General features: G+C 39.6%; 1 protein-coding gene across 5 annotated transcripts in view; it reads left to right on the forward strand.

Moving 5' to 3' along the window:
* The window catches only part of CCDC146 (coiled-coil domain containing 146), a 114,812-nt gene that overhangs the window by 94,410 nt on the left and 5,828 nt on the right, over positions 1-14,574 (forward strand). For all 5 annotated transcript variants that reach the window (XM_045052294.1, XM_003982693.6, XM_019825377.3 and 2 more), the window contains 7 exons: positions 1,966-2,061; positions 2,674-2,844; positions 4,059-4,147; positions 4,237-4,401; positions 6,511-6,735; positions 8,527-8,755; positions 13,984-14,112. In XM_045052294.1, the coding sequence (XP_044908229.1) occupies positions 1,966-2,061; positions 2,674-2,844; positions 4,059-4,147; positions 4,237-4,401; positions 6,511-6,735; positions 8,527-8,755; positions 13,984-14,112 (1,104 nt within the window). The remainder of the gene's footprint in view (positions 1-1,965; positions 2,062-2,673; positions 2,845-4,058; positions 4,148-4,236; positions 4,402-6,510; positions 6,736-8,526; positions 8,756-13,983; positions 14,113-14,574) is intronic.

Genomic DNA, 14,574 nt, shown 5'->3' on the forward strand with positions numbered 1-14,574 from the left:
AAAATAAATACAATTCATTGCAGTATTGTTTGTAATTCAAAACACTCAGACATTTGTAACCTAAATGTCTGAGACCTGAAACCAGTCAAGTTTTTTAGGGGCTTTAATTGACAAGAGAAGCTAGTGAGTGTGCCCTCATCATATCTTCTGAAAAGACCTTGTAAGGTTTCTTCATCCCAGCTAGCATTCATACACAGATTTGTCTACACTTGGGAGCCAAGCATTTGGAGTAGCCTGCTTCTGGGCACCTGTGGCAGAGAAGTACACAGGAACTGGGGCACTTGCTGGCCTTCCTCTGAAAGAAAGAACTCTACTTTCCAGAAGGAGAAATCAAACTCTTTCCATCTGACTTCTTAACTCGTCCATAAAATCTTCCCTGATTATTCAAGTCTACTTTGAGCTGTCCCTTTCCTGACCTGATATAGCATTTACCTGCTCCTCAGAATCACAAATTCTGTGTATTGTTATATGGATTTCACAAGACCATGTCTCGTCTTTCTAATCCAGGGTGTGCTCCTCAGTAGCTAGCTCTCCATGGTAGGATGGAAGCAGGACATCTTGGGCACTGGGGGGCACAGAAGGTGCTACTGAAGATACACAAGTTCATGGATTTGGGGACATCCAAAGACTTAGTTATTTTAAGAGAGCAACACAAATCTCAGAAAGACACTGTTAAATCACTAAACAGCATGATCTTTCCCTCTTGGTACAGATTTTAGCCAATATTCCACCTTAGTGCCTAGAAGTGTGAGCTGTCACATAGGAAATAAACTATCAGGTTGGAGTCATGTGCTTTTGGTATAAAAGTCTGACTCTAAACCTGCTCTAACTCAAGTATGCTGTCAGCACCTGAAGATAACCCTTCCTGTCTTTGGATGGTGTTTCCCCGGAAGCTGTTGTGTGTCCCCCTCCTCCTCTCTGCTTTCTTTTCCATCATAAAGAATCTGACAATTTCATTCCTAAAAGGCAGCAGAAACTGATAGAATGAAATGTTACTTTCTCCTGAAATTCTTTAGCAGAGGACAAAAGCACAAGCCAATACAATAGAAATATAATGGTGGAATTTCAGGTATCAAAAAAAAATGTAAGAGGCTTTTCTTTTGGGTAAGAACTTTTTTCCAGCTACTCATCAAATTACTACATATTGAGTAGCCAAGTATTCTTACTAGATTAATAAATGGTTCCTATTTTAAGTTTATTTATTTAGAGAGAGAGTGCATGTGCACGAGCAGGGGAGGAACAGAAAGAGAGGGAGAGAGAAAATCCCAAGCAGTCTCCACACTGTCAGCACAGAGCCTAATGTGGGGCTTGATCCCACAAACCACAAGATTGGGACCTGAGCTAAAATCAAAAGTCGTACACTTAACCGACTGAGACACCCAGGTGCCCCTAAATGGCTCCAATTTTTTTAATCTATAAGATTTCATAAACACATTTATATTTTATAAGTATGATAAATATCACTTGAACATGCCTGTTTCCAAAGTGCTGAGTTATGAGTTAGTGAAGCAGTAAAATACAATGTTAGATTCATGGACTCTGAGTCTATCCTCCTGGGTTTGCACCTGTATCACTGAGGCAAGTTGCTTAAATGTCTTTGTTCCTCCTTCTCTTCATCTGTACAATTAGAGAGAATAATATTATCTACCTCATAGGGTTTATTGTAAGGATTAAATATGACCATACACATAAGCACTTAGAACCTCTCCTGACACATTGTCAATGCTCTATAATTGTTAGCAGCTATTATTAGCAAGATTTATTTCCAAATGAAGGTGAAATATTTGCAATTTGTGAATTATAGATTTTTGGCAGGTTTTCATATTTTAGTTTACCATGACTTCATAAAGAATATTCAGCATAATAATTTGCCCACCATTTGCAAAAGGTACACAGTGGAGTTGACTACATGACATTGAAGATTTCTTTCTTGTGTAAATAGTGGTTTTAAATTTTTATTTCCAGATTGAAGCTATCCCTAAAGATGATTCTACATTATCTGAGAGAAGGAGAGAACTCCACAAGGAAGTTGAAGTGGCTAAGAGGAATTTGGCTCAACAGGTCAATATCGACTCTTATCTAAGCTTCTATCTAAGGGTGATTAATATGAAGTTGTGGTATTTTTAACTGTGCTCCACAAAACTTCATCAATAGGAGAGTCATCAAATATAGTATGATCCTATTTAATGTGGGTCTGTTTCTTCATCTCAGGGTCTACTTGAACCCCACGTTAAATAGGAGAAAAAGGATGTGTTTGAACAAACAAAATTATACAAATTCATGAGATTTTAAAATAAAAGGGCTACTGATTATATAATCGGATTAAAAATAAGCAATAAATGTTTTATTTCACCAATGTCTAATTTTAAATTTTCAAATTTTGTTTATTCAAGCCACTGTTAAAGTATTTTAAAACATGATTTTATGTCTCTTCTTTTTCTTCAAGTTACTTGAAAACAAAGTCTGATTAAGAAAAACTTCTATCACATTAAAATGCTAATACTTGCGCATTCTTTCCTAAGATAAAATACTTGGAGCTAAAGCAGTCAAGTTACTTTGTTTTATGTTCTAGCAAACTAACTTCTACATAGGAAATTAAAAAAAATGTTAAGATACTGGCCCTAGTGTGTTTCTTCAAACAAATAAGTTATAATATATGGTGTTCTTCAAAAGAAAATCCTATCAGAAGCTGAGTCCAAGTTAGTGGAACAGCAACTTGCAGAAGAAAACAAGCTTTTAAAGGAGCAGGAAAACATGCGAGAACTTGCCTTCAACCTTGTCCGTATGACTCAAATCAAAATTGATGAGAAGGAGCAAAAATCCAAGGATTTCCTGAAAGCTCAGGTAATTGCATTTTTGTAACCATCCATTAATTACTATACAAGTTCAGGATAACCTCAATTTCACATACTGTTCATTAGAAAGCTGTAATTGTCTCCTTGAGTTTGACTATAGAGTTTCCCCAAACAAGACTCAATCACATACTGAAAAATAGTTTCAGGATTTAATAAGCAGTAGTCAGCAATCTAGAGGAAAAATGAACCGCGTCAGTGGCAATGAGCAGAGGATTCGAGCACATGACAATTTCAGTAAGAAAAAGGTGGGTGCCTCCGGGGGACAGGGCTGACATAGTGGGCAGATCTCTGTGATTCCCCACCGTCTCACATGGTGAGATGTGTCCAAGAACAAGTCAACAGCGGTAGCATTAAACTGCTCCCCACCCCCCCCCACCCGTGCCTCCCAGGTTCACCAAGCCAGCGTTGTTTAAACCAATGCGAGGACTCCCTTAGTTACTACTCCACCCCATGACTTTCCTGGGCTCCCAACAAACTAGCAGAGCTGACCCAGTGCAACATCGCCAACAAAACAGCAATGAAACCAATGACAAAACAACTCTCCTGTCATGCTAGCTAACACTCTAACATGACAATCATTGTATTCCACAAAGGGATTATGTTCAGAGGTTCCTTGTTAAAAACGAATATGATATGACACATTACAAAAAGAGAATACCTGAATTTACCATGTGACCCAGATGTTGGCTGTTTCTGAGGGCAACCTTCATTCTGAGCAAGCATTGACACGGGGTGGCATTCTCCTCGGAAAAGCGCCTGAAAATCATGGCTTCTGTTTCTCACAAAATACCACAGGGGGTTCCATTTCTAACATGTGTCAAAACTGACTACAAATCATCTTCCTTCAACTATCTTCCACAAACTCTTCACTTACCAGCCCGGCTGTGACGTCCATACTCACTCCTGCACTCTCTTAAAAGTTTCCCAAACTTTTCCTCAAAGACAACTCCTATAGGCTTTTTTCTTTCTCTCTTCTCTCCTTCTTTCTTGTCCTTAATTAATTCAGTTCAGCTGGCCAGGCAATTTTCAGATCTCTCCCTTACAGTTCCCCTACCCCCACCCCAAACTGCACAACCCAGCTGGCTAAGATAGAATTCTCCTTAATGGACAGGAATGAGATCAGGTGCAGCTGGGAGTATTCATGTTAGTGGTGCTGAGCTTTTTTTTTTTTTCTTAATTTCACACATAATTTTCATATTTCAGCAAAAATATACCAATATTGTTAAGGAGATCAAAGCAAAGGATCTTGAAATCAGGATACACAAGAAGAAAAAACATGAAATTCATCGGAGGTAAAAGAATTACATGACGATTTATCTTGTTAGGCGGGCAAAAAATGAATTTTATTTCATGAGTTTCAAAAACACTTGTGTTTCCACAGACTCAGAGAGTTTGCTAAACTGTATGACACTGTTCGAAATGAGAGAAACAAATTTGTTAACTTACTTCACAAAGCTCACCAGAAAGTAAATGAAATAAAAGAAAGGCATAAAATGTCATTAAATGAACTGGAAATTTTAAGAAATAGTGCAGTTACTCAAGAAAGGTAAGTGTAATAATAACTATTGTCTTTTCAAAAGTTTCTCTTCTGATTCATTGAACTCTAAAATGCCCTGTGGATAATAAAGTAGATAATAAAGTAGAATAAAGTAAAAAGTAGAAGATAATAGTCTTACAAAGCTGTAAGAGCCCTTGCTCAAAGATGCTTTACAGATGACAGTGTAAGCATCTGAATGTGATTCGTTATGCTTCTACTGTCTGATAGCCATATTTTTAAGTGAATAAAACACTATGTTTACACTATTTATTTTCATTTACCAAATTAGAAAGAAAAACACAAATTTGATCATTTGCATTCAAATTTGGAAGACAATCAAATGTTCATCAACCAGCATTCCCTGGTTATAGATTTGAAGCATCTAATGTGCTTGGAGAAGGCAGTATAGTGGAGTGATTAAGACAGATAGCTTTCTCCATAATTTGGCTTTTGCAGCAACGTGGATGGAACTAGAGAGTGTTATGCTAAGTGAAGTAAGTCATACAGAGAAAGATAGATACCATATGTTTTCACTCTTACATGGATCCTGAGAAACTTAACAGAAGACCGTGGGGGAGGGGAAGGAAAAAAAAAAAGGCTAGAGAGGGAGGGAGCCAAACCATAAGAGACTCTTAAAAACTGAGAATAAACTGAGGGTTGATGGGGGGGGTGGGTGATGGGTACTGAGGAGGGCACCTGTTGGAATGAGCACTGGGTGTTGTATGGAAACCAATTTGACAATAAATTTCATATTAAAAAATAAAAAAGATAGCTTTCTAGACTCAACAGAGCATTAAATGAATTCCTTTAGTCTTTTGATTTGGCAAAGTGGGGCAGCAGAGGCTTGGGGCACAAAAGAAAAGATGTCCTAATCCAAGGTGGGAGGGAGGAACTATAGAAACTCCTGAAGAGTATCATATAATGAATATCATTATTACTACAGTAATAATAATTATAGTAGTAAACATTATTACTACCAGAGTAGTTCCCCCTTATCCTTGAAGGATACATTCCAAACCCCCAGTGGAGGTCTGAAACTACAGATAGTACTGAACCCTATATATTTTGTATTTTTTCCCTATATTTACATGCCTTTGATAAAGTTTAACTTATAAATTAGGCACAGTAAGAGATGAGTATAATTACCAATAAAATCGAACAACTGTAGCAATATACAGTGGACCCTTGAACAACACAGGTTGGGGCGGGGGGCACCCCCTGCACAGTTGAAAATCTGCATATAACTTTTAACTCCCCCCCCCAAACTTAACTACTAAGAGCCTACTGTTGACTGGACACCTTATCAGTAACATTTGATTAACAAATATTATGTATGGTACATGTATTATATACTGTATTCTTACAATAAGGTAAGCTGGAGAAAAGAAAATGTTAAGAAAATCATAAAAAACGGGCACCTGGGTGGCTCAGTCGGTTAAGCGTCTGACTTCGGCTCAGGTCATGATTTGGGGGAGAGGGGGTTTCCAGCTCCCTTAGGGCTCTGTGCTGACAGCTCAGAGCCTGGAGCCTGCTTCGGATTCTGTGTTTCCTTCTCTCTCTGCCCTCCCCCACTCATGCTCTCTTTCTGTCTCTCAAAAAGAAACGTTAAAAAAATTTTTTTAAATCATAAAAAAGAGAATACATTTACAGTACTGTGCTGTATTTTTTTTTTTAAATCACGTGTAAGTGGACCCATGCAGTTCAAACCTGTTTTGTTCAAGCGTCGGCTGTACTGTAATAAATTATGTAAATGTGGTCTCTCACCCTCTGTTATTGTTATTGTACTGTACTCACCCTTCTCGTGAGGACGTGAGGTGACAAAACGCCTGTCTGATGACGTGACGCGAGGCGAATGACGCAGACGTTGCGACGTAGCGTTAGGCCGCTATTGACCTCCTGAAGAGTCAGAAGGAGGATCATTTACTTCCGGACCACGGATGACCGCGGGTTAATGAAGCTGCAGAAAGCCAGATGGTGGATAGGGGGGACTACGGTACCACTATTGTCGTTTCAATGGACATACTGAAAGCAAGAGCTATGTTACTAGTTTCAGAAGTCTTCATTGTTTTTAAAGTAAAGAAAATTATGATCTCACCCATTTTCCCATTGTTTTTAAAGAAAGTTACAAAATTCCATGCTGAAACTTGCCAACAATGTTACCGTCAGAGAAAGCATGCAAAATGACGTGTGCAAAATCGTAGCAAAACTTCAGGCAATGAAGGAGAAGAAGGAAGTCCAGTTAAATAACATCGACAGACTTGCCAATATGATCACAGTGATTGAAGAGGAGATGGTGCAACTTCGCAAGAGATACGAAAAAGCCGTTCAGCATCGAAATGAAAGGTAAAAACCAGGAACCTAGTGTGAAAAACGAAACACCCAGAGATCCTACTTAGAAACGTTGCCCCTTTTGTGGGCACCTGGGTGGTTCAGTCGGTTGACTGGCCTGAGCTTGGGTCATGATTTCATGGTTCTGGTTTGTGAGTTCGAGCCCCACACGGGGCTCGCGGCTGTCAGCACTGAGCCCACTACAGACCCTCTGTCCCCTACTCCCTCTACCCCTTCCTCACTTGCGCGCTCTGTCTCTCTCAAAAATAAAAATAAACATTAAAAAATGCTTAAAAAAAACAAATATTGCCCCTTTTTCTATCTGGATTTGACAGTGGGTAGTGAGGGGCATGTGACATTTAGGTTTCATTAGCCTTTTGTGGGGGCAGGGTAGGGGGTCAGCTGTGTGTTTTGCCTGAAAATAAGAAACTCTGTTCTTGTAAGCGAGACAGGCAAGACTAGGGTTTGAGAAGTTGCCCGCTTAAAGATCAAAGTTCTTTCCCAGGCTACCATTCAGGATACCATCAAGTTATTTCAGTATAATTGACATAAGTAAGTCTTTGGATCTCGTATCCACTTTTGTGACAGGCTTGTCTTAGTAGGAAATTTATTAAGCCATTTTCCCAGCTCATTTTCTCAGCAAGTAAGACGTTTCAGAACAGCATTATTTCTTCCAGACTACAATTATGTCATTAATCAATTGCTACTGTAACTGTGCTTGTGCTAGAGAAATGTGGTATGTGAGATTGTAGAGCCCTGTAGTAATTACATCTGGTATCAGATCTTCTGTTCATTGTGGCTTGATTGTGGGCTGCTCCATGTGAAGTTATGTGCTAAGTGCTGGACCCTGAAAGTACAAACAGGTGGTATGGCATTGCTCCTGGCTTCTTGTGTCAAGAGAAGTAAGAGGATCCTGAGGAGCCAATGAATGGCAAATGAGACAAAACAAAGAGCTAAGATTAAGCAAATACAACGATGTGTATACATGTTTTAAGGGAGGGGAGAGAGACGGAGATAAAGGCAATTAAAGATGAACTCTGGGATGATGGCTATGCAGAGTGTGGGAAGAACTTCAGGGTGTGAAGAACACTACTTTTTCAAACAGCTGGCAGGTGTTTTCTCTGGGAAAAAAGAAAGAAAAAAAAAGTCCTCTTATTTGGCTCCTGGCACAAAACAAAGTAGTTAGGCAGTGTGTTCCCAGGCCCTGATCAGACCTGTAGGGCTGGAATTAGAAAATTCTTACTTTGTTTCTTTCCCACATTCTCCTCACATGGAGGGGTCTTTCCCCTGGCATGATTACAAAGGACAGGACTTTGCCTATTTATGGGGCAATTTGCATCAGAAATATTCAACTTTCAAAGAACCTAATAGGCCTGGCAAGTTACACCGAATTGCTGCAGAAACACATTCGCTGGCCCCCTGCCTGGGTACTTCTGGCCCAGAGCTCAGTTGGCAAGTCTGGCCCAAGAAAAGGGTCTGCAGAAAATCAGATTATGAGATTACTTTGTTCATGCATGGGGAATGACATTTTTTTCCCACCCCAGGAAAACCTTTGGGATTTGCAGAGATACCGTGACCAGCCAACTGCACGGTTAGCTCAGAGTCAAGATGCTAAACAGTCCTCCCTTTCCCATCCCCAGGAATTAAAAGTGTGGAGTTTAACTAGAAAGCCAACAGTGAATATCTTTTGCCTTCTGGAATTATATAACGTCAATGTGTATTTGGTGCCCACATCCAGGGGGAACCACCATGACTAAGTGACCTCAACATCCTCTTAGCCTCCTCTGCCTCTCCTTTTGGCCACAGTGGCGTTCAGCTGATAGAACGGGAAGAGGAAGTGTGCATCTTCTATGAAAAAATAAACATCCAAGAAAAGATGAAGCTAAATGGAGAAATTGAAATACATGTCCTGGAAGAAAAGATCCGATTCCTGAAACTGAAGATTGCCGAGAAGCAAAGACAGATTCATGTGACCCAGAAATTACTGCCAACCAAGAGGGCCCTGGATGCCGACTTAGCAGTGCTCCAGATTCAGGTGGGGAAAATATTCATCATACATTTCCAGGGCCATTTGCTTCCCCTCCCCCGCCTCTTCTTTAGAGGTTTGTAGATCATATTGAGCTCTCACATGTAAATTAAGCTATGCCCTTCTTAGTATCTGTACGAACCCATGAGTTATAAGTCTTCTTTAAAAATGCCCCTGCTCCAGGGTGGAATCAGGCATCCGCGCTACAGATTGTCTTTTTTTCCCCGTGAAACATTTTCTGCCTTCCATGGAATTTAGACCCTCCCAAATCTCAACTCTTGCTCAGCTTCCTCATAGCTCAAAATTTAAGTAAGCCAGGTTTTCACTGCCACCAGCATAACTATGTTTTTGATGCTTGCTGGAAAGATCCTGAAGACCATCTTGCTCTCATTTTTAGAACTCCTGTCCTCCAAAGCCGAGATTTTTGTTTGTTAATTGGCAATCACATATAAATGGACTCCTTATTAATCCCTGTAGTTTCCCTGTAATATAATAGCCTGATCTCTGACATAGTCTTTTTAAAAATGGAATAAAGCCACAAACTGTAAACATGAAATAAATACCTACATATATACATAAATAATGAATATAAAGCTACTTTCTTCACATGTAATAACTGTACTTTTTCTTCTATTTTTAAAGAATAGAGATCTTTTTTCCATTTACTCAATGCAGCAGGAACAAATTTTAACTTATAATAAGGCGCCTGTGTGGCTCAATTCTGAGTTTTGGCTCACATCATAACCTTGTGGCTTCCGTGGGTTTGAGCCCCGGTTGGGTCTCCAAGAGACTTTTCTCTCTCTCCCTCTCTCTCTCTCTCTCTGCCCCTCCCTGACTTGTGCTGTCTCTATCCCTCTCAAAATAAACAAACTTAAAAAAAAAATTTTAACCTATAATATGGTTTCTAAAATGTCAGGTTTATTTTCAGGTTTTTTCTGATTATAAAATTAAAACATGTTCAGTTAATGAAGTTTTGAAAAAATACAAAAATTAAAAAAAAAAAATTCCAAGGGCCCCTGGGTGGCTCAGTTGGTTAAGCTTCTGACTTCAGCTCAAGTCATGATCCCACAGTTCATGGGTTTGAGGCCCGCATCAGGCCCTGTGCTAACAGCTCAGAGCCCAGAGCCTGCTTCTGTCTCCCTCACTCTCTGCCCTCTCCTGCTTCTGCTTGCTCTCTCTCAAAAATAAAAATAAACATTAAAAAAATTAAAAAAATAAAATTCCATCCTAATATATAATCACTATTAAAATTATCAAAAATCTGGAAGAGATCCTTCTGGTCTTCTTCAAGATGTACAAGTAAATAGTTTTCATTAGCTCATGCTATAGACAGTTGTGAATCCTGGGTTTGTGTTTTGTTTTGTTTTGTTTTCATTTAATCATGTCATGGCGAGTCACGTGACTTTGTGGAACTAGATGATGGGTCCACTTCCATGTTTTATGCCATTTGAATGAATGAATGCTGTATCAATGATAGGATTCCAGTGTTTATTTTTTGAGCCATAAATTCTCCTATTCATTTGCTCCATAAGTGTAGCCCAATTTAGATGGATTGGTTGAAACACCCCTAGGCATTCCTCAGGTCTCCAAGGTAGCCTCCCCAGGATTCCTATGGCTCTGACTCCTGCTACCAATGAGTGGTTCATTTGGGGGATCCCCTCGTCAGCTCACACACAACAGTGCCTGGTTCACTTCCATGCCATGTCAGTGCAAAACTCAGGAGTCACTCCTTCTTCAGCTTACTGACACAAAATCATTCATGCAAGATCTTTGTCTATGAACTGATTGGAGATTTGGGGCAACAGTATGATGGGATACCTTACAGAAATGTAAAGAACTTATAAATTCCGTATCAGCTATCCATGCCCTACAGAGCTCTGTGGGGCACCCCATCACTGGTAACAGTCCCCAGGTGTGTTAGCCCATGCAGCACCCTGGCCTAGCTCCATTTCACTGGCTTGTCTTTCCATCTTTCATCCCCTTTGCCTCTCCACATCACCCCCACCCCAGATTGCCTTCCAGGCACTCCATACTTGTCCCACTTGATTTTACAGAATAATTTGCCTTTCTCTAGCTCCTTCCCAAAACACAGCTTCAGGGCCATCTTTTTCCATACCAAACTATCAAGATGCCCAGCAGAACAAAAGGATTTTAAATTCAGTAAGATCCACAATAGAAAAGTTCTCTCTCTATTGTGTAAGCATTTTATTTGTGTTAATTGCAAATCAATACTTCTAGTCAATGGATAAAATTCATTGTTCTTAAAATATACACACTTGGCATTTCATTATACAGTTATCTGGTGTAAAATGTGAATTCAGTTTACCCAAGAGGAAAATATTTATGCATTTATGCCTGATATGAGCCTTTTCCATTCTGACTGCAAATGAATTGAGACAATATGGACTATGTATTACCATCAGTTACCTGTTTTGCCAGGTTATTCTAAGCTTAAGGACTGCTGAATAGGGGCACCTGGGTGTCTCACTCAGTTAAGTGTCCGGCTCTTGATTTTGGCTCAGGTCATGATCTCAGGGGCCTGCAATCTAGCCTCGAGATGGGCACCAGTCTGGGCATGGAGACGGCTTGACATTCTCTCACTCTCCTTCTGCCCCTCCCACCCCTGCTCACGCTCCCTCTCTAAAACAAAACAAAACTGTTGAATAGAAAGTTTCCCATTAGTCTTCAAACTGCACTTAATTATTTGTCTACTTAGCACTAATCACGTGGGTCCTTTGAAGGCCATGATATGAAATTTAAAGCTTTAGGCAAGTCATTTTTGTACTCTGCCTTGCTGTGTCAGATCCCTGTCACATCCTGTTACTTGTTACAGCTGCAATGTTTTTGGGGTGTTTTTTTGTAAAGTCTTCCCATTTTTGCATCATTTCCAGAATTCTCTTAAGGTTTGCATTTTCTCAGTTGTTTGAAACATTTTTTAATTGTCCAACAGTCTAATCCAAGGATTATCATGAGTCATATTTTCCCGGTGCTTATAATAATGGCTCCTTTTCAGGGATCTTGGAAGTCATGTGAACTATTTTAGAGCACAACACTATTTTATATCAACAAAGTAAACATGGGGATTAAGGAGGGCACTTGCTGTGATGAGTCTAGGGTGTTGTATTGAAGTGTTGCATCACCAGATTCTACACCTGAAACTAACACTGCGTTGTATGTTAACTAACTGGAATTTATATAAAAACTTAAAAAAAAAAGTAAACAGTTTTTCCTCAAAGACCCATGGGGAAGCCAGAGCAATCAAGGTACTGCTTTGATAAACAAGCACCATATTTTTGTTCCTTATTTAATTTCTTAAGAAACAGAAATATCAAGTGTTGTTAATAATACATACAATAATTGGGAATGCAAGCTGGTGCAGCCACTCTGAAAAACAGTATGGCGGTTCCTCAAAAAACTAAAAATAGAACTACCGGACGACCCAGCAATTGCACTACTAGGCATTTATCCAAGGGATACAGGTGTGCTATTTCAAAGGGACACATGCATCCCCATGTTTATAGCAGCACTATCAACAATAACCAAAGTATGGAAAGAGCCTAAATGTCCATCGATGGATGAATGGATAAAGAAGAGGTGGTATATATACAATGGAGTATTACTCAGCAATCAAAAAGAATGAAATCTTGCCATTTGCGACTACGTGGATGGAACTGGAGGGTATTATGCTAACTGAAATGAGTCAGTCAGAGACAAAAATGACTTCACTCATATGAGGACTTTAAGAAACAAAACAGATGAACATAAGGGAAGGGAAACAAAAATAATATAAAAACAGGGAGGGGGACAAAAACAGACTCATAAATATGGAGAACAAACTGAGGGTTACTGGAGGGGTTGAGGGAGGGGGGATGGGCTAAATGGGTAAGGGGCACTAAGGAATCTACTCCTGAAATCATTGTTTCACTATATGCTAGTTAATTTGGATATAAATTTACAAAAATAAAAAATAAGTTAAAATAAAAAAAATACAATAATGTATTTATGCTTAATTATGTGTAGATGTATACTTTAACTCCATATTAAGGGCAATTAAGGAGTGTGGAGAGAGAGGAAGAAAAAGGAAAAAAAATAAATTATTTATGTCACCACTTATAATTCTTTTTGTCAGGAGGAGGAGCATACATAAATTAAAAATTAAATACTACCTATATCACTCTGGGACACGTTGTAGAGTGTGTAAAGTATAAATACCACTTGGAATGTGGTATCTCATTTAAGTAATCAACCCCATTAGGTTGGGCCTTATCTTCCCATTTGACAGTTGAGGAAACTAAAGTTTAGAGAAGATAAATGATTTGCCCAAGATTCTACAGGTTTTCAGTAGGTTGAAAATGATAACTCTTGGTTTTCAATGTGTTCCACATCTCTCCATATAAAAACTATGTGTGAACTGCTATTTTCTTCACCTCCAAAGTCTCCTTGACTCAATAAATATAGTTGATATATAAAGCATTGTATTAGGTGGTTAGCAAAAAAGATATAAATGGTTCAGGCTATACCTCACAGACTGTACATTGTATTGACCTAGTTAAGAACTTCATTCTTTGCAACACCATTAAACCTATTGCCAACAAAGGGTTTTAAACTGGAGTCCAGGATGCTGTCTGCTTTGTATGTTGTCTACTTTGGCCTCTAGAACAATCTTCCATAAAAAGCTCTGCTCTGCAACCATGCAGCATCCTGTGGGTATAACACAAAATGGTAAATAGTCAAAGGACTGGTTGTAAGATCAGGTTTTTCTTTAATGGCTCTGAACTCGCAGTCTTGCTTCAGAGGGTCAGTTACAGGCATCATCCTCATGGCACCATGGGTGGGCAAACACATTGTTCAACCCCAGGTCCCAGCTGATGGGATGTTAAGAGTTCTCTGGGGGCACCTGGGTGGCTCAGTCAGCTGAGCGACCGACTTTGGCTCAGGTCATGATCTCATGGTTTGTGAGTTCGAGCCCCGCATTGGGCTCTGTGCTGACAGCTCAGAGCCTGGAGCTTTCTTCTGATTCTGTGTCTCCCTCTCTCTCTGCCCCTCACCCATTCATGCTCTGTCTCTCTCTGTCTCAGAAATAAACATTAAAAAAAATTAAAAAAAAAAGAGTTCTCTTGCCCCTTTCCCTGGGTTGATCCCACTGGAAGACTTTAAAGACCATGGGCCATGTGATTTTAAAATTTATGGAGCAAGACGGTTAGTTTTGAAGTTAATGTTTCTTTCTTGTTTAATAGTTTTCACAGTGCACAGACAGAATAAGAGACCTGGAGAAACAGCTTATAAATCCTGAGGGTGAGAACAGAACCCGCTTCATTCCAGGGAAAGATATGACCCAAGAAGAAATGATCAAAAAATTAGATTCGGTAAGCATTCCTCTGACAGTAGTACCTACTAGCCCCTTGTTGATCAGTGTCACAGATATCGGTGGTGCTATTTCCATCTTATGCAGACAGATTTATCCCTCACAATTCTAGCCACTAACAATTGTGTCATTGTAATCCCTTAACAAAACCTAAGCTTGTTTCAAATGCTTGCCAAAAAGAAGTAAAACCTGTGTGGTTTCGAGATGCCCACTTTTGTCTCATAGCCCAAAGGAACAATTTTGGCATCTTTAGTGGATTAATTTGTCTTCCTGAAGGGAGAGTATCAGAGGAATGACAACAGGAAGCTAAATGGAGCTGAGAGGGCTGCCCCCTACCTTGGGAAGGAAGAACTCCCAGAGCTGCCTGCAGGGGGCTGGGAGCAAGGAGAGTCTTGACTTAGACCAGTGCTAAAGACTTTTCCAGAGCTATCTTGGCAACTATATAAAAGCAATCTGTTTTCAT

The sequence above is a fragment of the Felis catus genome, chromosome A2, assembly GCF_018350175.1.
Source record: "Felis catus isolate Fca126 chromosome A2, F.catus_Fca126_mat1.0, whole genome shotgun sequence".
Taxonomy (NCBI): Eukaryota; Metazoa; Chordata; class Mammalia; order Carnivora; family Felidae; genus Felis; species Felis catus.